Source organism: Micropterus salmoides, unplaced genomic scaffold (genome assembly GCF_014851395.1).
Source record: "Micropterus salmoides isolate LMB-PRFRI ecotype aquatic unplaced genomic scaffold, ASM1485139v1 Ms_hic_scaffold_11, whole genome shotgun sequence".
Classification (NCBI taxonomy): domain Eukaryota; kingdom Metazoa; phylum Chordata; class Actinopteri; order Centrarchiformes; family Centrarchidae; genus Micropterus; species Micropterus salmoides.
Window position 1 is genome coordinate 18,708,317 of NW_024040152.1, and position 26,096 is coordinate 18,734,412.

Sequence of the window (26,096 nt, forward strand, 5' to 3'; positions counted from 1 at the left end):
TTCTTTACTACATTTCTGAGATGTCAACAGTGGCGATAGTTCCACTTTCTGGCACCATAATGTGGGCCAAAATGTCTCCTGTCACTGGTAGATTTATGGTCCCCTGGAACTTGTCCTGTCCTGATGTAAGTAAACAACACTTATGCTGTTCCCCACATTGTAGGCCAGTCATAGACTGACTATTTAAAAACAGTTTCTAGGAATTTTAGACTCAGTAAATTTGATATTTGACCACTTTTAGGCCAAAAACATAAATAAGGATTTAGGATAAGAAGTAAAATTAAAATACTATAAACTATACTATTTTCAAGGGGATTGCATTTGGGGGTTATAGGAGTTTGAATGTGCAAAGAAATTACACACTATCTGACAAAATGACTCGCCTCAAACTTGCCATGACCAGCATTATCTTTCTTGGCATCAACTTGGAACATTAGTGGCCTTTCGCTTGTTTTTTTCTACACTGATTCGGCACGCCGTGTCCCTGCCGTAGCAGCTGTGCAGCCTGAGTAGGCACCCGGAGCTCCGCGTGGTGGTCTGGATCTGGGTGGAGTTAAGTATCTGTGTCACACACTGACAACTGGGAAATCTCCCGCAACAAACTAACAGGTGTCCTCCTCCTCCGCTATCAGATCCACAGTCACATCATCGGGGGGGCTGCCTGTCCGCGCCGCAGATCCTCTCCCTCAACCGATCCTCACGCGTTCCTTTACTTTATCTGACCTCACAATTTCCAGGAAATTACTTGAAAATATCTATCCACAAATGATGCACTCGGCACAGAAAGACACCACATACACCAAGATCTTTGTGGGAGGTCTTCCTTATCACACAACGGACTCAAGTCTCAGGAAATATTTCGAGGTATTTGGAGACATCGAGGAGGCTGTTGTCATCACTGATCGACAGACGGGGAAGTCCAGAGGTTATGGATTTGTAAGTAACAACCTGCGACCCGTTTTTGAGTTGCCATTTTAAAAGAGCTTGCACACGTGCACGGTCGGGGATAAGGTCAATTGAACTAGTATTAATCACCTACAGGCTGAAACAGTCGATTGTATGCTACTCTGTCCTGTTCTGTGTGACAGTCAAGTTAGAAATAATCTTACTGTTGCAGAAATCGGACAATCAAGACTTGGAACCACTGAATTATCCTCAGTCAAACATGACCTGACCGAAGATGAACCAAATTTTTAATCACTGTTACTAATACAGTAGGCCAGAAATATCCATGAGGTCAATGGAAAATGTGCTGTTTCCTTTAGGTGACCATGGCAGACCGGGCCTCTGCTGACCGAGCCTGCAAGGACCCCAACCCTATAATAGATGGCAGGAAAGCCAATGTGAACCTGGCCTACCTGGGGGCCAAGCCAAGGGTGATACAGCCAGGTGAGGGGCTTGATCACATCTTTACTTCACAACTTAGTCTTAATCAAGACAAGCAGCCCAAATTGCTTTCACATGCTCACATGGGGACTACTCTTACAGGATGTAATACAATTAGTGCTGAATGTGAAAAGTAAATCTAAGACACAACTGAATACAAGTACATTCATCTTGAAATCTGGATGATGAACGCTTGCTGTAGACAAACATGTCATTAGTTGTATTATATTCTCCTGGAAATGACAAGCAATCTTGCAAAGCATCAGAGCACTGTCTACTACTTCACTCAAAACTCTTAACAAATTTCTGTTTTCATTCTAGGTTTTGCATTTGGTGTGCCTCAGATCCATCCAGCTTTCATCCAAAGACCTTATGGGTATGTTAAGCTGTAGAAATGTACATTTCTCTCACAAGATCTGTCTGTAACAAAATCAGCTGTTCTTTTTTATGACCTTTTATATAATCTGTTTTAATTGTTGTAAACTATCATCAACTATCATGTGAATGTTGATGTGTGCTCCTCTGCTTGGCGTTGACTGTGAAGGAAGTGAACGTTTGTCCTCAGTCACTACAGGACTTGACTTCATTGTTGTCTGTCTCTCTCTGATCTGACAGGGTCGGTAACGGTTAAAATAGCTGATGAAGGGACATGATGATTTGAGGAATAGCTGAGTCAGCATTGGGCAGAGCACTAAAGTGTTACCTGTATACTCTGACATACACAAACGCACTGAAATGGTGACTAGATGCATGGAAGTCTTCTGTTTTTTTTCCCAGTTTTCCATAGTACATAGATTTGTGTGTGCCTTGTTTTCAGTATGATGTGGTGTTCAGCTTAACTGTGTGCTTATTTCTACTTGCAGTGGGGGAGGGAGGTGGGGTGCAGGAGTTTTTTTTGTGCAGACTTTGTGAGTTTTGATAGGGAGTTGTAAATGTAATGGGGTGTTGATTCTTTTCCTTTTTTAATGACTGATTTGTGCTTTAGCCTGTGGTTTATCGTTTTCCTCCCAGTTTCTAGTTAACATTAAGTTGATCGTGTTTTGTTGTCAAAAGGGGGCTGATGATCACTCATGTGTGTTGATTTCAAAATCGATCCCCTGCAACAAAACAAACACTGGCTTGCATGTGGGAGTTCTTTTTTTCAATTTCCTTACCCATGATGCCGTGTTTTTTTTAAATTCGTATTAACCCATTGCTTTCACTTGTAGCTTAAATCTACAGGTACACGATACTGAGCATATTTCTTCTGAAAAACCAATAAGAATCCTCTGTTTTTTTTATTTTTGTCATCACTTAGCTGTCACAGTAGAATTAAAATGTTAAAGTTTTGTTATGACAGAATAATAAATTTAATTGCCCATGTTGGTGCTTTAATAGCAAAGCCACAGTTTCACTGAGTAAACTAACTGAAAATATCAAAATTCCAAATTAAAGCTGAATCACTGTCTGTATACAACTATTTTTAGATGTTAATTAACTATAAATGTGATTATGAATTCATTATTTAGCTTTGGATGAATTAAAAAAAGACAGTCGTCTTTATGTTTAGACATACTCCAATGTTCACTGCACTATAGGTTGGAGACGGAGATCTTAGCTGGACTCTCATGCAGCAGCTGCTGGCTACACTGATCTTCTACGGCCTCTCAAATTCAGATGGAAAATGGGAGTCACTCAGCAGCGCTGTTAATAATGTATGGCACAGACAGGGCCGCTCGGCTGTGGACAACAGGTGGGCCGAGCCATGTGCCCGTGAAGCCTTTTGGTTATGTGCTGGGGATTACCCATGTGTCCTGGTGATTTACAAAGTACCTTTATTTAGCTCTTGACTTGCAGGACCAAAAAAATGTTTGACCCATCTCTTTCAGTAGAGATGGCTTAAGTCAGCTGTGCCCTTTAAGCGCTTGAACTGTTGATATTGAAACAAGGTCATATCACAAAGAAATGATACCAGGATGTTTGTTCCTATCTTGAGTTGAAAATTATACAAGTAATTTGATTGTACACATTTAATACAAGAATTTGTCACATTTCCTGTGATCAGTATATACATAGTACAAAACAGTTAGCTCTTGTTTCCAGCAGTAGATCTAGCACCCCACTTTGTAAAAAGGGCAACACTTTTTGATCTTCCAGGACACCTCCAGTCAGATAATAAAGAAGTAAATTCAGGAAGGCCACTGAGACAGCAGAGTGGCATAGGCAGCCATTACAGTTTCCCTGCCATGTGTTACTGAAGGAGAAGATCAGCTTGTCCTTTGGAGATGACAAGAGGAGCAAAAATAGCATGCTTCCAGCCTCCCTTGTCAGTCAAGTTGGCGTGTGTATGTTTGTGTGGGGGTGTATGTCTGTAAGAGGGGGAAGGGGCACTAGTCTATGGACAGATATAACAGTTTCACACCTGCTCCTCAATATATTTACGGAGGGTGACTTTAACACAAGTTGAAAGTTTACCCAGATACCCAGGCTTGTATTTATTCATTTATACCCTGGCCTATATACAGAATATTGCTCTTCCAATGGAGATCTTCTACTCTTACACCATTTGTTTCTCATTTTAAAATGAATTTCTTTTTCAAAAAAAATAAAAAAATACAGGGCCTCGGCAGAACCTAAAACAACCAAGATCCCACCTTATAAGACACCGTGTGGTTAATTCACTGCAATGCAATTTACTGGATTTAGGCTATTAACTGCTCCAATTTTAAGAAACCAAAAGCTGTTTCTTACCTTATTTGTTTGTGATTAAGGATCTATTAACATGTGTGGGCATGCCTGTATGTGTGGTGTTGGCGTGACAGTATGTGGACCGAATAAAGTCCACTTCTTTTCTTGATGTGTTGTGCGATTAAGCTCGCATTTTGTCAATACCGTTTTCAGTGAGACATTGGGTGCAGAGCTGGGCTGTGTCTTCTTTTAATGCCTTACTGTGTTTCAGATTCAGGTGCTTTTTGAAACAAAAAGCTGCGCTTGTTTTGCTGCTTCCTTAATTTCTCATTTCTAGGTAGGGTTTTTCGGTTGTTAATGAATGGATTTGCTGTGTTCTGAGGACTGGATTGATGTATTTGTGGCGCCTGCTTTTCAGTTTTCCAGAATTTAGTTTCAGCGTTGGAAAGATGACTGCCTGTGGCTGTGCTTTGACCCTCTGTGTCTTTGTGTCCTACAGAGTCCCTGCCCACTATGTCTACCCTCAGGCCTTTGTCCAACCCAGCGTGGTGATCCCTCATGTACAACCTTCTGCTGCTACAGCAACAGCTGCTGCTGCCACTTCCCCATACCTTGACTATACTGGAGCCACTTATGCCCAGTACTCTGCGGCTGCCACTGCTGCCGCCGCCGCTGCTGCATATGAGCAGTATCCATACGCGGCCTCACCAGCACCAACAAGCTACATGACTGCAGCAGGGTATGGATATGCTGTCCAGCAGCCACTCGCCACTGCTGCCACCCCAGGAGCTGCTGCTGCAGCTGCCGCCTTCAGCCAGTACCAACCTCAGCAGCTCCAGACAGATCGCATGCAGTGAAACCATGACAACTGCCTTAAAGAAGGAATGCAAGGGAGGTCACTTAATCCATAAAGGGAGATTGTTAGGAGGGGGAAAACCAGAGGGGCTGAATGATGGTTGTCATTCCCAGGTTTTAACTTAGCAGTCCTTCAACCAAAGAGCCTGAACAAAATCACCAAAAATGTGGAGACAAATGAGGAATTACTGCATATTTTATTGAAGTGAGATCAGTATTTTCTCACTACTTAATAAATAAATAAATAAATAAATAAATAAATAAAAAATATATATAATATAAATAAAATTATTATTTATAAATAAATAAATAAAATTATTATTTATTTTTTTCAGCAGGAAAATATTTAATGTTAATTGAAGTAGACTCACTGGACCTCATATCAACCATTGCTGAATTTTGTGTATATATACTGCAGTGGAATTTCTGTAAAATTCCCAAGTGCCTTCACGTCTTATGATCAGGTTTCTTTCCCACTTCCCTCCAAACCAAGACACTTATGCGTACATATGACAACAATTTGTTGCGTTGTCATGCAGTTTTCAGTATTTCATAGTTTTGGACCAGTATTTTGTTAAAAGCTATGCAGACATTGGGATAGATTTCATTGTTTTGTTAGGAGTGTTCTCTATTTCTCTCTCTCTTTTTTTTATAACTATTTGACGTGAGATAGATTAGACACCCTCAAGTAGTTCCCTTTAAAATATATTTTCTTGATCGTACATGAGACAAAATGCTGAAGTGACAGCTGAAGCTGGTAAGAGCACTCACCCTTCTTCCCTTCTAAATTGCACCTCATGTAAACTCGGCAAAGGGAAGAAGATGAATGTGAATCTTTCATTATGACAAAATGTTTCATTATGCGCCTTTTTAAATTATGCTATTTATGTATTTATTGTGGAGCCTTACAGTAATAATCCCTTTATTTTTTGTCCATGCGTTAGTCTAGCCTACTGTAGAACATGTCCTCATGTGCTGCTGCATAATGAGAAAGAGAGCATGTGATGGATGTTTAAACTTGGCTTAACAAAGTGATCACTGTGTATAAAGAACAAATATGAGTGGAAAGGTAGCAATAAGTCCAATACATTTTCTGTTTTCTGTAGATTTCATGTTTTTGTCTCAAATAGATTCTTAATTCTTTAATGTTGCTTTTTATACCTGACCAGTTTGATAAAGGACGGTGTGAGAACTGTTAACTTTTTAAAATTTCAACATTTGATGTCATTAGACATTTAATGTTTTCTAATGCAAGGACATCACCTATTTCACCTTGTATTTTGTAATGCATGACTCAAAATAATGCAAAAAATTTAATATGTGAAATAAAAGGAAATTTACCTTCAACTTTTTTAGTCTCCTGTGTTCTGTGTAATGTTTGTTTTGGTCACAGCCTTTAATCATAGTTAACAGGGATGTACATACTGAAATTCAGCCCAGGACTTTGAGACACAGAGGCCTTTTAGCGGAGAAAGATTTTTGCAGTTATTTGAATAAATAGTATATAATTTCAGTGTATAATAAACGCATTATTTATCAGTACCTGTGCTGGTTGCCTCATCTGTGCCTGCTACAGCACCTTTCCACCAAGGAAGAGGTTTCTTAATTTGGTGCATTGAGCTGCCTCTTGTGATGACATTTTTGTCTCCTAAATTCTTATTTTTTTTTGGCACTACATATTTCTTTTTACTCTTTCTTTCCTCTTTCCACCTATCTCAAGTCATAACTCCTGCACAAACTACTTAGTTATTTATTCCTGCATCCTTTGCACTCTGCTCACTGCACTATTTGTCAATATGTCTATATTGTTTTTGTTCATAGTGTGTATATTTGTTTTGTCTACAGTGAAGTCTCTGTCTGTTTTTATTTAATTTTTATTATTGTGATTTTGTATTTTTGCATGAGTAAGCACATCGTGAGCAATGTACAACACTGTTAGACATTTCTGAGTCAAATTCCTCGTATGTGTACACATACCTGCCAATAAAGCTGATTCTGATTCTTTTCAACATATTTACCCTCTCTGTTGTGCTTGTCACGCAACCCTGTGCTGAGTTCAGCCCTGACAAACAGTATTGAGATGGAACCCACCTGTAAAGTAAAGTAAACTCCTTTGATCGGCGCCTTTGAGCCAATCAGATTTCAGCAAAAACATGGCTGGCCCAAGTTGGGAGGGGCCGCCCATATTCCCCTTCAATATTGAAAGTATTAGTTTGACCCAGTCTGATAGACACACAGACAGCATCCACTGCAGCTGCTGATCTTTTAAAGTTGAACATAAGAAACCGAAAAAAAAAACTCTTGAACACCGGCCCGTTCCGCTTAAAACGGAGCTGCCATTCAGGATTGTTCCCAAAATTCCCGATGGCCGATCCGCACCTGGCCTTTAATTTGCTTGACGAAATCATGTCACGTGATGGTTAGTTGTGGATAAAGAATACAAAAGTAACAGATGCATGTATACACCTACACATCTCCCCAAAAAGACTAAACTGCCTTTAGTGTTGAGTTATGTGCCTCTGTGTTCAGTGGGGCCCAGACCTATTAGTCCCACTACAATGTGAACTATAGCTATTATTTGATAGTCATATAATCAATTTGAGGGGCAAGATATGAATCCTGCATCTCGGGAGACACTACTGGAGAGTTTGAATCAACGAAGTTTGTGTAAGGTGAATCCGACCTGCTTTGACTCTTAAATAGTAAGTAGGGGAAGTCCCCCTTCCCACATTCCTCAAACTTTAGTTGAGAGAAGCTGTTTACCAGTAAAATGAATCAACCTCTAAATAACCTAAAGTGTTAGACATGTGTGGAAATTCTATATAAATTCTGATAAATTTACATTTTAAATGCTTAAATTTTATTTGATATATTACAGCAATATCTTGGCTCTACTGTGGCTGACCCAAACAGCTGAAATGCACACACCTTTCTGTTTGAGACTCAACAGTTTGTTCACCTGTTTAAAATCCTTCACTACAGTCTGTTTCTATAAAGCTGTAAAGGAATTGTGATATGACCTGGGGGTACAACAGAGGAGCAAGCTGGTAGCGGTAGGGTCAGAAAACCAGGACTGTGTGGCCAAATTAAATAAATGTTTTGAGACTCCCCTGGTTGACCTCTTGGGTGTTCTCATCAAGGCTGTAGCCTCCTGACACCTGCTGGTTCATATGGAGAATTCCTTCTAATCAGGAATTTTGTTGTTAAGATGGAGACATCTTCTCTGTCCTTTCCCTCCCTGACTTTGCTTGTGGTTTCGGACTGTTTCGCAAGAGATTTTGTGCATTTCACTTTCGATTTCATCAAATTACAGATTAGTTTCATGCCGCGTTCAGGTCATATAGGAGTTCTTGTAATTACGACTTCCCTACATGGTAAACGCGTTCACGGCATCAACCAAGACGAAAATACGACCGGGTAAGTCCAAATTTTCTGAAATCTCAGATATATTATTGGCACTTATTCGTCGGATACTAGTGTTATAGTGCTATATTGTTAATGCATACTGTTTTTCAATCATAATCATACAACCGTGAGCTGCCCGTGGAAGTGAACGCTGGCATGCCTTTAACATGAGATTAATAACTTTCCCATTTCTTACAAGTGTCCCATGTGGCGTGAATGCGGCATTCCGCATCCTGGGGGCGGCGACGTGCAGCATTTACTGGCAAACAAACAACGAAAGTGTGACAAAACCCGGGATACAATACAACTAAATACATTTTAGAGGAATCCAGCTGGGAATGAAACGTTGATTGCGGACAATGTGAGTAGGTTTGAAAGATTATAGCTGATCTTTGTTGTCTTTCCGTTTTTGTAACGTTATTCACAGACTTGTTTGGTGGAAAAAACATGGCCATATTGTGTTGGACGATGTAACAAAAACACTGTTATTATTTCTTTATCAAATTCATGGGCTATCAATGTTCCCTTGACTCAAATAGTCCATTGAATGTAGCTAGACTGCGTGGGCTAAATGGCAGCTTCTTGTCTTAAAGTGAAATTTGTGGCCTAAATTTAACGTCCGCTAACGTCAAACCTCGCGATCTCCGTGGAAACTCGGACACTGGGGAGAGAGTAAATTGCTGGTCAAATCATCATGAAACCTTTTTTTCACAGTCACATTAGAGGAGACTTTAGTGAAAACCAAACGGTACACGAAGCATGTACATTTTAATTAAGTTGTCGATCGATGCATATCAATTATATATCTACCGGAAGTAAGCATCGTCATGTGACCTCTGTAACATTACAGCGTATCGCCAATTATGATCACTCTTGTGGTCTGACAGTCAACCATCTGAACAATTCCATATGACTTCTCTTTATTTTATCTCTTCAGATCTATCGCAATAACCCAACACCCCTGCCGGTCTCTGCTCCGGATCTAAGCCAGAGATGACCACCGAGAAGACTGGATTCCCTCCTGTGGCGGGGGGACCCTCTCCACCCTCGCTCCACGGGCAGCCAGCGTTTCCTCCTCCATATGACATGACCATGGCAAGCCCAAACATGTTCGGCCCAGCACCTGTTGGTCCTCCTCCTGTTGGTCTCCCTTTCCTCCCACCGACTGCTTTCGGACCTGGTGCTCCTGGAGCTTTCGGACCTGGTGCTCCTGGAGCTTTCGGACCGGGTGCTCCTGGAGCTTTCGGACCGGGTGCTCCTGGAACTTTCGGACCTGGTGCTCCTGGAGCTTTCGGAATGAATATGAACCCTCAAGGCGGCTTGGGATATGGCCCCAACCCCTCTTCTTCACCATATTCACCGCCAGGCCAGGGCTTCAGCAACACCTTCACTGGTTAGTATTTCTAACAATGTGGCTTATTATTGTGGTGGAATTAGATTCATAGTGTAACTTAATCAATTTGATGTGTCTGGTCGGTGCCACTTCAGATGATGTTTACCCTAACGAGGAGGATCCGCCCCCATTTCATGAGAATCAAGACTTTGATTTTGGATTAGATAACAAGAGCATAAGAAGAGCCTTTATTCGAAAGGTAAGGAGACAGTGTGGTTGAAGAAAAGGGAAAATTGATTATGTTCAGAGAAATGTACTTTAATGGCTAGGTATGTATACACATACAAGGAATATGACTCCAGTCTTACATTACTCCAACCTTGGGACCATATATTATTTCCTGCCAAGGCTGCACAATAGTCCAAATTATAATCTGTAATACAAAATGTTTAGATTTTGTAGTCTCCAGCTACTGAAAGTAGTAATAAACAATACAAGAAACATGTAGGTGCAGTAGATCAATATTATGAAAAAACCTTTAAAAATTCCTGGAATAAAAAAGAAACATTCTTTGTTAGAAATATTATCTGTGTCTGTTGCCTAATAATCTGCTTTTTCCTCCAGGTATTCTTGGTGCTCACTGCCCAGCTGATGGTGACATTCGCCTTTGTGGCTGTTTTCACCTTTGTGGAGCAAATCAAGGTGTTTGTCATGGTGAACGCCTGGACCTACTTGGTGTCCTATGCGATATTCTTTGTGTCAGTCTGTGTAATCAGCTGCTGTGGGAGCGTTCGCCGAAGACATCCTTGGAACCTGGTTGCCCTAGTAAGCCTACTTGGACTTAATCTTCCTGTTATCCTTTTTTTATTTTTTATGAAATTGGATAAATGACAATGTATTCTGATGTGGTAAAGTGGGAGATAAGACTGCCTACTTCCTGAAAAGCTGCCATTTTGTATTTATGAAGTTTCATCTTAATGTTATGATGAAAGACTTTGCTTTGTTTACACAGATTAGATTCAGAGTCATCCTCACAAATACAATTTATAGCTACAAAATTACTTACCATTTCTTATTTATGCCTAATTACAGTCAAACATGTGCAGCAGTGCTGATGTATTTGTGTGTTGTGTTTTCAGTCTGTCCTGACTCTCAGTATGTCCTACATGGTGGGAATGATTGCTAGCTTCCATGACACTGAAACGGTTGTCATGGCAGTGGGCATCACAGCAGTCGTGTGCTTCACAGTGGTCATCTTCTCTCTGCAGGTTTGAAGCTGTCACTCCCTGCCTTTTGCATGTTTGTAATGTACATGAATTGTACTCTGATGTGACGGTAACATAAATGTCACTTGTGGCTCCCTCCCACAGACCAAGTACGACTTCACTTCCTGTTACGGTGTGCTTTTCGTCTGTTTAATTGTCCTGGTCGTCTTCGGAATACTCTGCATCATTATCCGTGACAGGATCCTGCACATTGTGTATGCTGGGCTGGGAGCTTTGCTCTTCACATGTGTAAGTCTTCCAGCTCTCCTCTATATAAAGATGATGATGACCGTAGTCATCATCATTGGCCTTGTTAAAAGTTATTCTGAGACCAATGTGTTGAAATCAAGGGGGGCTGTATGAGTAGCATGAAATCTACGTCAACCTCTGGACTGATTTGGCAAAGCTGGGATGATGCATTTTGCCACTATTTTGAGGTCAAAGTTTCAAACTGAAAACCTTAAAAGCTGTACACCAGTAACCATCTGCATCCTGTTGCGCAAGGTGTGTGTAAGTTTAAACGTAGTTGAGTTATAATGTAAATTATTACCAAAATAAAAGCAGTTGCACAACGTAAATAAGTTACAATGTGAGTAACTAAATAGTTACACATGCCCCAGGGTAGGTGTAAATTGTCACAGAATTATACTCACCAATGGTAAAACTGCAGTTTTTGCCACACAGCATCACATTTTCATTAATTGCATGTCATTTTGCAACACAGTAAACTAGTAGAGATCTAATTTATTGATATGATATTTCAGTTTCGATCTAGCTTTACTACAGTGTGCTACAATGGCTCATGCCAGCTAGAAAGCTAATGCACACGGTAACCCTTATGATGGAACTCTATCTTTGATCGTTGATTTCCCACTTAGTCCAAACTAGTTAGGTTGTTCCCCAAGTAATTGTAGTGCAACCAATTTTAGTAGCTGATTTAGTTACAGACTATCTAGTAGTTACTAAGCCTCGTTTCGACTACACCCACAGAGAGAACTTGCACCCCCGGTCTGCTACATAGATCCAACCACAAATGGTTGCCTGTGGAATGTTTTTAAAGTTGCCAGTTTGACCACAGTACATTTAAAATCTTTCCAGAGACAGTGTCCCAAAAAACATGCTATGAACGCTTTTTGTTTCAACTACTTTCTACCGAATAATTAACTTCCTAGGAATCTGTTGACTTTGGGACACCTTGGTAGCCTAATTGTTAGGGTGACCGCATAACCACAATGTCGATTCCCGGCTGGGGGACCTTTTGTTGCATGTCATCCCCCTCTATCTCCCCATGTTTCCTGTCTCTCCACTGGCTTTCAAAAAAAAAAAAAAAAAAAACTTTTGACTGAGAACTGTATTATGCTGAGATAGTGTTTCTGCAAATGCACTTTGTTTTTCAACTGTATTTTTTTTTTTTTTACTTGTGAGTAGCACAAATAAAAATCCATTCTCCATAGTATTGGGGTGTAAGGCAGAAATGTCACAGGAAGATACCTCTAAATTTGGATACATAAAACCATTGCTAGAAGTAAGTGAGTAAATGTTTTTTTGTAATTTGGGTGAGCCAAGTGTTCAAGCCCAAAACACACCAAATGATATAAAAAACATGTTTTTCTAGATAATTTGTGAGATACAACATGTTTTACTTATTTAAAAAAAAAAAAAAAAAAGTATTTGATCCACTATGAATTTCTTTTGTTACAGTTCTTGGCGGTGGACACGCAGCTGCTGCTTGGCAACAAGGAACTGGCCCTCAGTCCAGAGGAATATATCTTTGCAGCTCTTAACCTGTACACAGATATCATCAACATCTTTCTCTACATTCTTGCTATTGTCGGAAGAGCAAGGGGCAGCTGAGCAGGAGGAACAACAGTTACATATTGTGATGGGAATTTGTTTTGAATTCATGTCTAGAAGTGATTTTCCATAGTCTTGATGATTATTTTGTCTTGTAGTGTGCGCTGATCACATAGCTCAAGAGTTTCTTTTGCTTCACCCAGTGTAAATGTAATTTTTTATGAGAATTTAAATACACTGTCTATGCTGTAGTTTGGGGCTTTATCAAAGCTTTATGTAGGACATGTTGTAAAAAAAAAAATACAAAAAAAAACTTAACAGTGTTAAGATTTAACACTAGCTTTTCCCAGGGCTCTCGGTCTTCATCAGCAGAAGGAGTTTGATCAGTTGTCATGGAGATGAATCTGTTGATATGCAAGCTCAGTTGTGGTTGTGATTTGTCCAGGTTGGCTTCTTCAGCAGATGACCTTATGTGGTTGAAACTATGGAGGGGAAAAAAGGTGGTAGTAAGTGGACCTTGAGTTGGGATTGTGATTGTTTTGTCAAACTGCTATTTCCAGGGTCAATATTGAACTGTCACACTTAATTTATAAGCCAGCAGGTGTGAGAAGGGCCGTATATGAAATTATAACAGCTGCTGAACTTGCATGTCAACAAATCCATCACCCTGACAACTGAGCAAACTGCATTAGCTGGTGAAGACTGTGTGATATGGTTGAAAGCCCTAGACAAAGCTAGTAAGTTGACCTCGAGTTGTGATTTTTGGTCAAAATGCTATTTCTGAGATAAAATGCAACATTTTAATGGAAAAAGATGTTTTTCTAAACCTGATCTGTTATTTGTATGGAGTGAAAGAACCCTGAAAGAATCAACATTCCACCAGAGAATTGTGTCCTGTTGTGATTTGACATGTGAATTCTGTCAGCGTCCATAAAGTTTTTGGGTGTTTGCGGCTCAGCTGTGACACTGGGAGCCACAGGATGGACCTTGAGCAAACTGTTGCTGCCTTGCTGTCAAAAAACCAACAACTCAGACAGGAAAATGATCAGTTAAAGTCTATGCTGACTGTAGTCAAGGAAAACATAGACCTTAAAGCCAGGATGCACAGCTTTAACAGCGATACTCTGGAGGAAATAACAGGTATTTGTTCAGTGTTTTTCTCTGCCTCTAGATGGCAGTCAGGGTGCAGGTCAGAGTTGTCTGAGGCAGTGGCAAAGAATTGCAATATGATTAACTAGAATTAGCTGGGGGTTAAAGCACAATTGTCGATCTTAATGTGCTGGGTATTGGAGTTGTTGCTGCCTTTTGTTTTTTAAAATATATTTTACTCTAGTAGTTTGTGAACAAGAGCAATAATGTTATTTGCATTGCAAACTCCTGTGGTCATGTACTGTAATTACTTACCTCAGTGACATACAGAGTCAAGTGTAAGCATGTACAAGTTTAGATTAGTTCAGGTTTCAAACAAACATTCTTTATGGATAAAACTTGTAGTAAAAAATGTAGTTGCAGCATTTTATAATTGCTGACTTGGACAATAACTTACCCAAGTTGTAGTCTACTAATGCAATTTTGTTCCATTTAAACACTAGGGAGATTTTCATATGTAAAATTAATCACATCTTTTAGGAAATAGGGATTACATTCAAAGTAAGCAACAGTTTTTGTATACCTTATACTGTAACATGTATCACCTAAATATGTGTCTACATAAATTCAGGGTAAATTCACAATTAAAGAATAAATGTATTAATGATTCTTAATTGTTCTTGCAAAATGTATTTTCAGTGAACTATTATCAATGTCAATCTTCAAATCATACTGTTAGATGGATATATTTTGAGATTATATTATGTATATATTTATCAACTTGGTTGATTATGCAGAATTTAAATAGTGTAAGTCATGCTATTTTACATACATTGCCCCTCAGTGTGGCCAAGTAAGCAAGAAGTAACTTCTCTTAATGTAACCTTTCTTTTAATCAATAGGATCTATTTTGTGAATACCTTTAGGATCTGCAAAAATAAATGCACTGAATCCTTATAAGTTAGTTATGTATTGTGTTTATTTATATTCTGATTACCACACACTTTGTCATTTATCTTTAAACGTCAGTAATAACAATAGTTAATATCTTTAGAGCGCATTTTTCAAAACCCAAGTTCTAAAGTGCTTCACACAAGGTAGCAAGTTGAAATCAACAAATTATAAAATCAAGTCTAATCAAATGGGGAACTTCACTTTTATCAGTTTGCTCACCCTCAGGAAGACAACCATCCTGTCTGTGGCAAAACACCTTTGATGAGAGACAGTTCAGAAAAGACCTGTCTCAAACCAAACTCAAACAAGAACACCGAACCTCATCCCCCATCAACTTCAAGTCTTTCATCCAAAGCTCGGTGCACACAGACACGAGTGAGAAAGCAGAGTTTCAGAGCTGCCAGGCTGATATTCCTCTTGAGGTCAAAGGTGAGCAAGGCCTGACATGCAGAAACTTTAGAGCAGTAATGCTGTTGTCCATAAGAAGCAGATGTATTTTCTATTTATTTATCTATCAGGCCCAGACAGGCTGCTGGGAGAGATTGCCTACCAACTGGATAGGAGAATTCTGTCCCACATATTCCAGGGCCAGAAGAGGCTTTATGGTTTCACACTGCTCAATATACCAGACAAGATCATAGAGGTTAGAAAGTATTTTTAGAGTAAAGATATGAGATTAAATCTGAACAAAGTTTCAATTGTAACCAATTTTCAGTATGAAAAGTATAAATGTCCTCTCTTGCAGGTAACTACCCACCCACTGACAGGGAAGGTAGATGAAGGCTATCGGCTTCTTCTCACTCAGAGGCATGCCGACCTTATGGACAGGCTGAACCAGCTTGGGTATAAAACACTACTTCACCCTCATTTCTCTGAATTTATTGTCAACACCTATGGGATCCTGAGGGAGAGGCCTGGTGAAGACAGCACCCAGTCAGTGGACTTCAATAATCCAGACTTTCTGAGGAAGATGATAATGACCACAGCACCAACAAAACTTCAGAAGGACCTGCTGCTTCTGCTCACCTGCCTCTGCAACATGGCCAAGAGGGACAGAAAGCCTCTCCTTCTCTGGTAGATGTGATTGCATCCAAAGACACACCATTGGAAAGCTTACACTTTCCCCAAATTGGCAATAAACGCACATAAAAACATATCACATGATAACTTTTGTGTGGCGCTGATTTTGTGCACAAAGAAAAATCAAAAATTAATACACAGCTTTTCACATGTATTTGATTATTAATATACACTTTGAAAGTAGGCCAATGCATGGTGAACTTGAACAGCCAACCTTTTTGAAGCCATATAGGCTGCATAAAGCATTGAGTAAACAATCAAAAAGGGCAACCTGTTATAAGACATCTAACAGGGATTTGTTAATTCAACCAATATTTAATAAAATACTGAAGCAGCATCATTTCTTAATGTGTGAAAGAATTAATCAATTAAACATACTGTTGTCTGCTAAGGACGTACTGTGAGTTTGCCATGGACCTAGCCTGATAATCAATCTGAATTGCTATTTTATTAAAGTTCATGCTGAACAGATGTGGCCCGCCATTCAGTGGTTTGTAACCAGGCTATTATGGATTTTTATATTTGGATCTTCATTTGGGGAAAAATGCTATTACGTTGAAAAGTGATGAGTCCTGGCTGGAGAATTTCAGGATTAAAAATGATCTTCAGGGGTTTGTTAGGGGGCTCCCTGCTCTCTCACTACAATATCTAAATCTTCCTGCAGGTGAGATAATCCTTTTACTCATTAATTCAATTCAATTCAATTCAAGACGTTTTTATTTGTCCACGAGGGGCGATTAGTTTTGCCGCAGTAATAAAGAATTTGACATACAGTACATGACAACAACATCAATTAAAAATACAGGGTCAGACAAATGTGTAAATAAATACCACAACATTAAAAGTTTAAGTTCAAGTATGCCTTATGTGCAGACGTTACCTATTCTTTACAGAGTTAAGCAGAGGGTAAGGAGGAGAATTTGTAGCTATTTGTTTTGGCTCGTGGCTGACTGAAGCAGGAACCAGAAGGCAGCATCTTAAATTCTGCATGCAGGGGGTGAGAACTATCAGACATGATGGATTCTGCCTTTTTAAGCACATGTCTATTGTACAGTTCAGTTAGTTTTATCTGCTGAATCCGATGATCTATATCTGATGATTTTGCTGCTAATTTTAATTGCTACCTTAGTTTGGACCACACATACTGGGCTTTTATACACATGCTGTTATATGACTGCTATATGTATGCTTTATTCTTGTCAGGCAGGGCCTTTCTTACTTAAGTTACAGGGTAATTGTCAAGAAATGAAGAAGAACCTTTAGCTTAAAATTTAAACATGCATTTTTTTTTTCAACATAATGATGTGATAGGTTAATGATGTGATAGGTTCTCCACATCAGGAGAAATGTATTTCTCCTGATGTGGCTCAGTTTATTCACTTTCGTTTCATTTGGTAAAATGTTTCCAGAAGTCACTGCATATTTAGCTGAAAATATTCTGAATCAATAAGTAGTAATTTGGTTACAGTAACTATCCTATTCAGTAATTCAAACCATAGCCTGCTTGGGACTAACCCGTGACAGCCAGGACACCTCAGGTGAAGTCACGTGGTCACGTGCCAGACTGGCTCAACACAGTAACAAAGCCATTGGGGCGTGGCTTAATAATGCCAGCGTGATGAGCCGCTGGGAGCAGGGAGGGTTTATGTTTAGGGCAGCTTTGCTTAACTGTTTTCCAGATAGAAACTGATTATTTCCTTTAACAGACGTCACAACATAAATAAATGTAATACAATAAATACATTATCAGGCTGCTCGCTGGATGGGTTCATCAGACGGACTGTCCTAGTTTTCGTGCAAAGGTAAGACCATCTGGGATGCCACGTTAGCCCGTTTTAAGCTAGCTACGTAACAGGACAGGTGACAGCTTTCATTTGAGATAACAAAAACATTTATAAAGCACGTATTAAGTGTGAGGATTCAATAACCTGGTGCGATAATGATAGACCAACGGTATGCGGTCACACACACACCGACATTTATGGAGTTAGGTTTGAAAGTTTTTCTGAATAGTTTATGAAGTAAAACAGCTTAGCATACCTGCACACGGGCGATCAGAGACCCATCTAACATACCTGTGTGAGTGCCCACTGATGAGACACCATGACACAGAAATCGCGCTATTTAAAGGCTACATGATGGTTTAAGTTATGATAGGTTGCTTAGAATCGGGTTTATATAGTCTTGGTGTTGGGGATTTGCAACTCCCTGGTTGTGTTCTTTGAACGACAGATTGTCTTATTTTTTTCAGCCATATTTTATGAGTCAGTGCCCAAAGTCTGCAATGGGAGTGAACGCTTGGAGGCAACGAACTTATGTTAAAGGGCAAATCCACACTAAAACTGTTTACATTATTATGGTCTCCCTTTTCACCGTAAAATATATAACGTGACTTGCCCTATGATTCTACCACATGTTGGGAATATATTATATTTTAGATATTCTTTTCAAATAAAATCTGTACAACATTAGAACAATATTTGTTAGGTTTTACCACATTTTCTGATTTAAGACTAGAAGTAATCTGTAAATGTACACAAAGGTGTGGTGTTCAGACAGGCTTTTCATTGCGGTCTCAGATCGCCAGTGGTTAGCAACACTGCAGATGGTGACAGCTGGATTAAAGGATGTTTTCACCATGTTTTTCTCTTTGCCTCCTTAAAGAGGTGGTATTATGCTTTTTGGCTTTTTCCCTCTCCTTTATTGAGTTATATATCTTTTTTGTGCATGTAACAGGTTTGCAAAGTGAAAAAGCCTAAAGTCCAACCCAAAGGGAGTTCCCATCTGCCACAGAAAGCTCTGCTCTGAACTGCTTGAAAACAGCTCGTTTGTAGTCCAGCCCTTCACTTCCTTTACTTGTGACGTCACAATGAAAACGCGTCATAAAGCTTGCGGGGTCAGACACACCCTCAAACCAAGCTAGTCTGAGTGGAGGCCCTTTGGCTCGACTCGCCTTTGTTTGGGTTTCCATTGTAGAAATGTTGTACCAGTACCTGCTTCCAGGTACTTTTTTTGGTATCACCTCACTTCAGTCGAGGTTCCAAGGGAGCTGAGGGATACTAAAATGTAACGTGAAAACACGACAGATTGCTGATTGGTCAGAGAGAATATTCACTATTCACTGCATCATCATTGCGTGCACCGGAGGCCAGCAACAGAAAGTTTTATATTTTACAGTTTTCGTAATTACATACACAGTAATTTCATCACTAAATCCACTTCTGAGAAGTTTTGAGGTGAGAAATCAGCTGTGTAGATTTCGATTGACAGTTTTACGAGAAGTGATGGCGAAACAAAAATGCTTGAATATTTTCGGAGTTGAGGAGCTCCGCAAGCGGCTGCGGGGGAAGCCTGTGCCAACCCGCGGGATGAGCGTGTGAGGCCGGCCAGCCACCCGCTCACAGAGTTTTCATACTGCTTATCTGTCTTTACATTCTGAGGAATGTTGAAACGTTTTAACCGTAGATATATTTTAAGAGCTGGTGTGTGTGTGTCGCATTGAACATTATGTTGCGGCAGTTGTGTATGGCTTCGCTATGACGACAAGCTACGTACTATTTCTGGGTTCTATCTGCAATAGAAAACGGAGCAGGGCCGAGTAGAGTCGAGTCTATGGATTTGCGCTATGGTAGCATTTTTCGGCAAGGCAGCATAGATCGTCAGAACACCAGCAACAGTTCAACGTTTAGTCCTAATGGTAAGATGTGGAACAATGATGTTGTGTGGTTGTGGACTTGAGTAACTTATACCATCTACTAGGTTACGGTCGCAGTCTGAAGCGGCTTTGATTTGGATCACACTACCTTGTTTCTTACGACCCGCCCTTCTCTGCTTCTGATTGGCTAGTAGTCCTTACCTGGGAACTGCGCATGTGCAACTCATAAGAAAGATTTTGTACAAGTAAGATGCATCACTCTGTAGCTCAAGAGCAGAGCGTACAACACAGGGTGAAAAGAGGAGCTGCAGCACCTACCTAAACTCCATAATACAAGTTTATGTTCCTTCTCAGCCACTGCACTCCTCTAACAAACGTAACCTGGCTCTGCCATCCCTACACAAAAAGCAATCTCAGTTGTGACTGTTCTCATCTGTGACACCACAATGGTGGAACGAGCTACCACACGCCATCAGAACTTCAAGAAGCTCTTGAAAAATCATCTCTTCCGAGAACAATTTCTCTTATAACACCTCTTACCCCTAACCTCTAACATGCACTTCCTGTGCTCTTCTTCTATTTGCTTACAATTATCTTGTATTGATTGCACTTTTTTGTTAACTCTTACTTCTTTCCCTAGGTATTTACCCCATTGATGACATACATGCTATTAGCTCTTACTAGTATTTATTGCTGCCCTTACTAGTATGTATTGTCAAATGTAGATCTCTTGCTGATGCTTTGTTGATGCTTGTATGTTGTTCCTCAAATGTAAGTCGCTTTGGATAAAAGTGTCTGCCAAATGAGTAAATGTAATGTAATAAGTAAAAGCCAGTTGTTCCTGAGCCATGTAATAATAATTTAATTTCATTCTCGTCTTAGTGTCCAGTGGAGCCCATGAAGAAGAGACAGGAATGAGGCTTGAATTAGACGTCCTGATGCTGTTCATTGTGATTGTTGCGTAGAGAAGGGACAGAGACATGGCCCTGCGGGCGTCTCCATTTCCTAATGGGTTTGTTGCAGGCATCCATGCTGTGGGTTGGGCTCTCATCCTGCCTTGTTTTTGGTTTCTTGACCGCCTCATTGCTGTATGCAAGTCCACCACCCTGGAGCAAACCCAGCGACTGGAGCAGGAATGCTACTTATACCCCCTCAAGGTCTTCTTTGGCTCCATTGTCTTCTTCATCCTTTTTCTTGCCACGGCTCCCTTGGGCCTCCTGGGCTTTCTCCTCTGGGCGCCTCTGCAAGCCTGCCGAAGGCCTTTTTACTACCATAGAGAGACACCATCCTCACCAGAGAAGGAGACCCACACAGGCTTTGAGCAGGTAGGAAAGGCATCATTTGGATTTGCCACAGCCAACCTGTGTCTGTTGCCGGACAGCCTGGCCCGCTTCAACAACCTGGCGCACACCCAGAACAGGGCGACTGCCATTGGTCAGCTCATTGTGCAGGGTGTTGATCGACCCCATATTCGCATCTTTGTTGACTCCCCCAGCAGCTGTGGGACTCTCAGTCCCTCCAGCAGTATACTCCCCACAGTTAACTCATCAACATATGGGGCCACTGATAGGCAGGCACAGCCCCCAGTGGGTTATCATGCAGACTCTGCTGAAGGAAATGTTTCAGTCCCAAAGTCCAATAGTCATGTGGTTTGTGTGCCCTGTGATGATACAGAAGAGCCCTCGACTGAGTCACCTTCTCCCCTTTTCAATTCCAATCACAACTCCAACCTGCAGGGCCGAACCGGTCACCGGAGTGCTCCCCGAGCTTTGCTCTCCCAGGGTCTCCGCCTGCAGGACAATGTACCCTGGGAAGTGTCGTCATTGTTTCCAGCCAATGTTGACATACTGTGCCTAGAAGAGGTGTTTGATAAGAGGGCAGCACAGAAGCTCACCCAAGTACTGAGTCCTGTGTTTGGACACATACTGTATGACATTGGTGTGTATGCCTGCCAGCCACCGTGCAGCTGTTCCTCTTTCAAGTTCTTCAACAGTGGTCTGTTCCTAGCCAGCCGATTCCCTGTGCTCGAGGCCCAGTACCACTGCTTTCCCAACAGTCGTGGAGAAGATGCACTGGCCGCCAAGGGCCTCCTTTCTGCTAAGGTATCTTGCTTAATATCATGTATTAAGCTGTTATCAGTTATTACGGTTGTCCTTTTTGTGATGCATAATTCACATTAACTCATGCTTTTGTCACTGTGGAAATGTGATGGATTGATGTTGTTGAAATTCTTAGGTGCTAATTGGGCAGAATAAAAAACAGAAGAAAGTGGTGGGCTATTTCAACTGCACGCATCTTCATGCACCAGAGGGCAAGTCTTAATTTTCTGATTTGGTCTGCTCAGATTAATGCAGAATTTGACATTTTCCTAAGCTTTGTGAAAGCTGGTGTATGTTTTCTTTTTTCAGGTGATGGGAAGATTCGTTGTGAGCAGTTACACATGATAACCAAGTGGATTGGTGATTTTCAAGCTACCAGCAGACAGGATGACGAGGACGTAGTTTTTGATGTGCTCTGTGGAGATTTCAACTTTGACAACTGCTCACCCGGTGCGTCTGTGTAATAGAACATTGTCTGACAATGTTCTATTATTCTGTCCTATTATTATATTATATATATATTTTTTTATAGTATTTATGCATGTTTACTGTTTATACCTGTTTGTCTAGATGATGTCCAGGAACAGAATCACTGTCTGTTTGAGGAATACAGAGATCCTTGCAGGGCAGGGCCTGGAAAAGAGAAGCCCTGGGTCATTGGTGCATACCATCTTAAACCATTAGACTACAATAAATACGACATACATGCAAGACAAATCATAACAATTCATTGGGTATTTCATTGGTTTCCATCTGAAGGTACACTGCTGGAGCAGCCCACATTGTATGAAGATGACATAATAACCCCAGAAAATCTACAAAGGTAGACCCTTAATCCTCTGTAGGACAGCACTACTGTCATATGACCTAAACTCACTCACTGTTTATTCACTGAAGCTGATTTGAAGACCCACTCTGTCTTCTCTGTGTGCCTTTGTAGAACTTTGGAGAAAGAAGAGCTAAGAAAGCAGTATGTCTCCCCTCCTGTTCCTGTAGAGGACCGCCCGTTAGTTTACCCTGAGACTGGCCAGCCATGGGTTGGCCGTCGGATTGACTACATCCTGTACCGTGAAAACTCCATTTCAAAGCACTGCCGAACAGTATGTGTCACTATTTTTACTCTTTTCATCTACTCACTGTCCTCCTACGTCTCCATTGAAGTAACTTTGAGATACCACGAATAGTTTATAAAACGTGCATATGGCAAAACTACTGACAGTCACATCTTACAGAAAAGGTATTACAACACAATTTATCATAAAGAAGCATAAATCATAAAAACACACACACTCTTTGTCTCCATTCAGGAAATTGAAGAGTTGACTTTCATAACCCAGCTGGCTGGCCTGACGGACCATATTCCTGTGGGCTTGAGACTGAATGTAACTATGGACTCTGACTGCGCTGGTGAATGAGGACCGAAGTGAATACAACGTCACGTTCAAACAAAAAGGAACAAAATATACAAAAATGTACATGCTCTAATCTATACGGGCACAACAATGTTTTGTTTACATACTTGAATTTGTGATTTCAATGACAATGTACTGACCAATGAGATTGTACCTCAGGAATTCATATAGATTTGTTAAAATTTTATAATATTTACAGTTTTATACAATACAGCATGTTCAGGTCGAGGCATTCATTTTGGAAATAAATGTAAATAATAAATTTCAAACAATGTCTCTTGCTTTTCATTTGCTATCATTTATGGGTTGCGTAACTTGAATATACCTGTCTGACACAGTGACACAGCAGAAGTCATTACCCAGCTTCAACTAAAACTAAGGGACAATTTACAAAGCAGGATGAGCAAGCATTGCCAGACGCCTTGGGTGTATAAAATATCCTGGGATATTTTGTTATTTATTATATAACTGATGTTGAGGATTTGTTTAACAGATTTAAAGCAGTATCACTAGATTAAGGTAAAATCTTAATCACAGGACAATTTTATAATTCTGGAATTCAGTATCGTGTACATTTGTATACAAATTCAACAGCTTTGAATTCTGAGGTCAATTTTCGTTGTGGTCTATAGGGGTGTGCTACCTTTATTCCAGGCCCAGAAAACAACGAAGAAGCCGTACGAACCAATCAAAAGCCAAGAACAAGAACCACTTCCTGTTTTTAGCCCTTGAAATACTCGTGTTTAGCATTGACTGTTATCTTATGATGAAGTTGAAATAATGAGTATTGTCCGTCGTTCTAAGAAACTGGTATCGTCTGTATTTAAAAGCAGCGTGTTACCAGAGCAAATGGGTCTTTTTAGAACCATCTGTTCGGTCCCCAAAGCACGTTGTCACAGTCTGTGTTTGCCTCGACGTTTTACAGCAAATGTATCCTCATGTCAGCATTGGACTCATGTATTCACCCGTCACTTAGACACACAAAGACTTTATTCAGATATGTGTAGTGAAGGCAGTAATTCAAAGAGGAGCAAGGAAGTGTTTCAAGAGGAATCATCACAAGAGATGGACAGTGACGGCAGTGCCCCGAGTCACAGTAAGTAGGCAAGCTGTTGGTTAGTATATCAATGTTACTATATTAACTGATTAAGTAATTTTTAAAGAAAATTACAATTAATTATTTAATGTGAGTATTTGCTTCTTTTCTTCACCATATGACAAAACCAGATATTTGAATAGGTCACCTCTTTTAAATGTTTTCTGACATTTAGATAGAATAGACCAAATGATAAAGTGATTGGCAGATTAATCTATAATAGTTTATAGATACACTACATTGATTTTTTTCGTTGAACAAAACAAAAAATGCTGCAACTAAAAATTGTTGTTCTTATAATTGGTTAATCTGTGGATTATTTTCCTCATCTATCAAGTAATCATTTCATCAATTTCCCAGAGCCCATGTTGACACCTTCCAATTGCCAAATAACAAAGAAATTTAGTTTACTGTATTAAAAGAAAAGTAGGAAATTCTCACATTTAAGAAACTTGAACCAGCAAATGTGTGGCTTTTCTGCTTAAAAAAGGACTAAAAACAATCGATTTTCAAAATATGAATGTTGAATGTTTTTTTGTTGACTAATTAATAGTTTCAGATTTAGGAGTTGTGACTGTCTTTTTGAATGTTTTGACGTTTTGCCAAATGATTAAATGATTAACCAGGAAAATGATCAAATGGATGGATAATGAAAAATTGTTAGTTGCTGTCTTAGTGACTGTGATGAATGAGGTTCTTCAATCACCCTGCATTGCTGTTGTATGTGAAGGCTTTTCTCTGTTTCAACACAAATAGCATTTTACTAGCTATCATGCAATTACGGTAGTAAAGTTGGCACACATTTATTGCTTGAATAATGTCAGACAAAATCTTCAACCTTGGTTTTCTCCAGGATCCTCTGAGAAATTCACTCTCGATGTGCTGGTTTCTCTGCTGCGTCAGGAAAATGCAGTGGACATCTGTGTGATTCAAGTACCAGAGCAGATCAAATACGCAGAGTACTTCATTGTTGTCAGCGGTGTATCACCGAGACACCTCCGTGCAATGGCCCTTTATGCCATCAAAGTGGTAACTAATAGTGATCTTCTCATTGTTAAAATGTTGATATGCAACATGTTTATTTATAAAATTTACATAAAAAATATATTTTTCTCCAGTACAAGTTTCTGAAGAATGATGGAGAGCCAAATGTCAAGATTGAAGGAAAGGATGCAGAGGACTGGATGTGTATTGACTTCGGTATGTGAAACTAATGTCCAATTTAAACAGTTGGATATGTAAGCTGGTTTTTGTTAATGCTGTTCACTTTCCTGCTCCTTTGGCTGTCTCAGGGAATATGGTTGTTCACTTCATGCTACCAGAGACCAGAGAAGTGTACGAACTGGAGAAACTCTGGACTCTCCGCACCTTTGATGAGCAGCTGAAGAGGATGCCTGCTGAGACGCTACCAGAGGACTTTATATATGATGCTGAAGTCACAAAGTGACAAACCAAGACTAATCAAGTTGCATGCAGACTTTACTACTACTTTGTAACTTTGGATGCATCCTTTCCCATCCCTGTGAGGAGAAATAAAAGGTTATATTTGTTTGTCCCTTAAATTATCTTTGGACAAAAAAATAACATGGTTTGTGTTTGAAGTTGAGAAATTTAAATGGATTGAAAAGCAACACCTTTTCAGATAATTTGACCATCACAGGGCATCTGATGGGTATTTGTAAAATTGAGTCTGGTGAAGATATATATGTTTTAACATATTTTGATCATTAAAGTGAATTTAAATTCAATTCTAGATATTGTAGAAGTATTCTCTAAATCTTTCCTTTTATTGTGACAGGGTCTTTACTCAGCCACATTTCCTGCAAAGTAAATAGTTGCTCTGACAAGATGCCTTTTAGTTGTATAAAGGCATGTAAAAATATTCACTATGAAAAAGTTCAAGTACATTACTGCATGAAAAGGTAATGTTGCTGTAGCCACAGATTGGCAAGTCAGTCTTCTTTATTTTTTAACATTTTAACAAACCAGTAGTTAAATGAGTGTTT

General features: G+C 39.9%; 5 protein-coding genes across 7 annotated transcripts; all 5 read left to right on the top strand.

Moving 5' to 3' along the window:
- Nucleotides 1-575: 575 nt before the first annotated feature.
- rbm24b (RNA binding motif protein 24b) lies at nucleotides 576-6,255 on the top strand. The gene is made up of 4 exons (XM_038711645.1): nucleotides 576-936; nucleotides 1,266-1,389; nucleotides 1,708-1,762; nucleotides 4,553-6,255. Exons 1-4 carry the CDS (start codon nucleotides 766-768, stop codon nucleotides 4,908-4,910), a joined length of 708 nt encoding a protein of 235 aa, XP_038567573.1. The 5' UTR covers nucleotides 576-765; the 3' UTR covers nucleotides 4,911-6,255.
- A 1,214-nt stretch (nucleotides 6,256-7,469) lies between these two features.
- Nucleotides 7,470-13,524, top strand: grinab (glutamate receptor, ionotropic, N-methyl D-aspartate-associated protein 1b (glutamate binding)). Of its 2 annotated transcripts, XM_038711646.1 has the most exons (8): nucleotides 8,222-8,325; nucleotides 8,513-8,674; nucleotides 9,251-9,706; nucleotides 9,802-9,905; nucleotides 10,271-10,471; nucleotides 10,786-10,914; nucleotides 11,017-11,160; nucleotides 12,613-13,524. In XM_038711646.1, the coding sequence occupies exons 3-8, from the start codon at nucleotides 9,307-9,309 to the stop codon at nucleotides 12,763-12,765; spliced, it is 1,131 nt and encodes a 376-aa protein (XP_038567574.1). In that variant the 5' UTR covers nucleotides 8,222-8,325; nucleotides 8,513-8,674; nucleotides 9,251-9,306; the 3' UTR covers nucleotides 12,766-13,524. The 2 variants fall into 2 exon arrangements, with proteins under 2 accessions (XP_038567575.1, XP_038567574.1); XM_038711647.1 differs by lacking the exons at nucleotides 8,222-8,325; nucleotides 8,513-8,674 and adding an exon at nucleotides 7,470-7,610.
- Nucleotides 13,525-13,656: 132 nt separating this feature from the next.
- Nucleotides 13,657-15,915, top strand: LOC119897731 (speriolin-like protein). 2 transcript variants are annotated; one of them, XM_038711648.1, is made up of 4 exons: nucleotides 13,657-13,845; nucleotides 14,959-15,177; nucleotides 15,267-15,391; nucleotides 15,494-15,915. In XM_038711648.1, the coding sequence occupies exons 1-4, from the start codon at nucleotides 13,686-13,688 to the stop codon at nucleotides 15,824-15,826; spliced, it is 837 nt and encodes a 278-aa protein (XP_038567576.1). In that variant the 5' UTR covers nucleotides 13,657-13,685; the 3' UTR covers nucleotides 15,827-15,915. The 2 variants fall into 2 exon arrangements, with proteins under 2 accessions (XP_038567576.1, XP_038567577.1); XM_038711649.1 differs by having other exon boundaries at nucleotides 14,974-15,177.
- Nucleotides 15,916-17,433: 1,518 nt separating this feature from the next.
- Nucleotides 17,434-23,263, top strand: smpd5 (sphingomyelin phosphodiesterase 5). The gene is made up of 8 exons (XM_038711650.1): nucleotides 17,434-17,630; nucleotides 20,366-21,585; nucleotides 21,719-21,794; nucleotides 21,892-22,032; nucleotides 22,153-22,242; nucleotides 22,342-22,405; nucleotides 22,523-22,682; nucleotides 22,890-23,263. Exons 2-8 carry the CDS (start codon nucleotides 20,464-20,466, stop codon nucleotides 22,995-22,997), a joined length of 1,761 nt encoding a protein of 586 aa, XP_038567578.1. The 5' UTR covers nucleotides 17,434-17,630; nucleotides 20,366-20,463; the 3' UTR covers nucleotides 22,998-23,263.
- A 440-nt stretch (nucleotides 23,264-23,703) lies between these two features.
- On the top strand, nucleotides 23,704-25,838 carry malsu1 (mitochondrial assembly of ribosomal large subunit 1). The gene is made up of 4 exons (XM_038711657.1): nucleotides 23,704-24,090; nucleotides 24,944-25,119; nucleotides 25,209-25,290; nucleotides 25,383-25,838. Exons 1-4 carry the CDS (start codon nucleotides 23,775-23,777, stop codon nucleotides 25,535-25,537), a joined length of 729 nt encoding a protein of 242 aa, XP_038567585.1. The 5' UTR covers nucleotides 23,704-23,774; the 3' UTR covers nucleotides 25,538-25,838.
- The last annotated feature ends 258 nt before the right edge of the window (nucleotides 25,839-26,096 follow it).

What these genes read in the sequence shown, in the direction of transcription:
- rbm24b (XM_038711645.1), top strand. Translation starts at nt 766, where the DNA reads ATGATGCACTCGGCACAGAAAGACACCACATACACCAAGATCTTTGTG. An exon ending in GCCAAGGGTGATACAGCCAG is followed by an intron (nt 1,390 to 1,707) that starts GTGAGGGGCTTG and finishes TTTTCATTCTAG; the next exon opens with GTTTTGCATTTGGTGTGCCT. An exon ending in TTCATCCAAAGACCTTATGG is followed by an intron (nt 1,763 to 4,552) that starts GTATGTTAAGCT and finishes TGTGTCCTACAG; the next exon opens with AGTCCCTGCCCACTATGTCT.
- grinab (XM_038711647.1), top strand. Translation starts at nt 9,307, where the DNA reads ATGACCACCGAGAAGACTGGATTCCCTCCTGTGGCGGGGGGACCCTCT. An exon ending in GAAGAGCCTTTATTCGAAAG is followed by an intron (nt 9,906 to 10,270) that starts GTAAGGAGACAG and finishes TTTTTCCTCCAG; the next exon opens with GTATTCTTGGTGCTCACTGC. An exon ending in TGGTCATCTTCTCTCTGCAG is followed by an intron (nt 10,915 to 11,016) that starts GTTTGAAGCTGT and finishes TCCCTCCCACAG; the next exon opens with ACCAAGTACGACTTCACTTC.
- LOC119897731 (XM_038711648.1), top strand. Translation starts at nt 13,686, where the DNA reads ATGGACCTTGAGCAAACTGTTGCTGCCTTGCTGTCAAAAAACCAACAA. An exon ending in TACTCTGGAGGAAATAACAG is followed by an intron (nt 13,846 to 14,958) that starts GTATTTGTTCAG and finishes CACTTTTATCAG; the next exon opens with TTTGCTCACCCTCAGGAAGA. An exon ending in TACCAGACAAGATCATAGAG is followed by an intron (nt 15,392 to 15,493) that starts GTTAGAAAGTAT and finishes CCTCTCTTGCAG; the next exon opens with GTAACTACCCACCCACTGAC.
- smpd5 (XM_038711650.1), top strand. Translation starts at nt 20,464, where the DNA reads ATGGCCCTGCGGGCGTCTCCATTTCCTAATGGGTTTGTTGCAGGCATC. An exon ending in AGGGCCTCCTTTCTGCTAAG is followed by an intron (nt 21,586 to 21,718) that starts GTATCTTGCTTA and finishes TGAAATTCTTAG; the next exon opens with GTGCTAATTGGGCAGAATAA. An exon ending in TTTCAAAGCACTGCCGAACA is followed by an intron (nt 22,683 to 22,889) that starts GTATGTGTCACT and finishes GTCTCCATTCAG; the next exon opens with GAAATTGAAGAGTTGACTTT.
- malsu1 (XM_038711657.1), top strand. Translation starts at nt 23,775, where the DNA reads ATGAGTATTGTCCGTCGTTCTAAGAAACTGGTATCGTCTGTATTTAAA. An exon ending in CGGCAGTGCCCCGAGTCACA is followed by an intron (nt 24,091 to 24,943) that starts GTAAGTAGGCAA and finishes GGTTTTCTCCAG; the next exon opens with GATCCTCTGAGAAATTCACT. An exon ending in CTGGATGTGTATTGACTTCG is followed by an intron (nt 25,291 to 25,382) that starts GTATGTGAAACT and finishes TGGCTGTCTCAG; the next exon opens with GGAATATGGTTGTTCACTTC.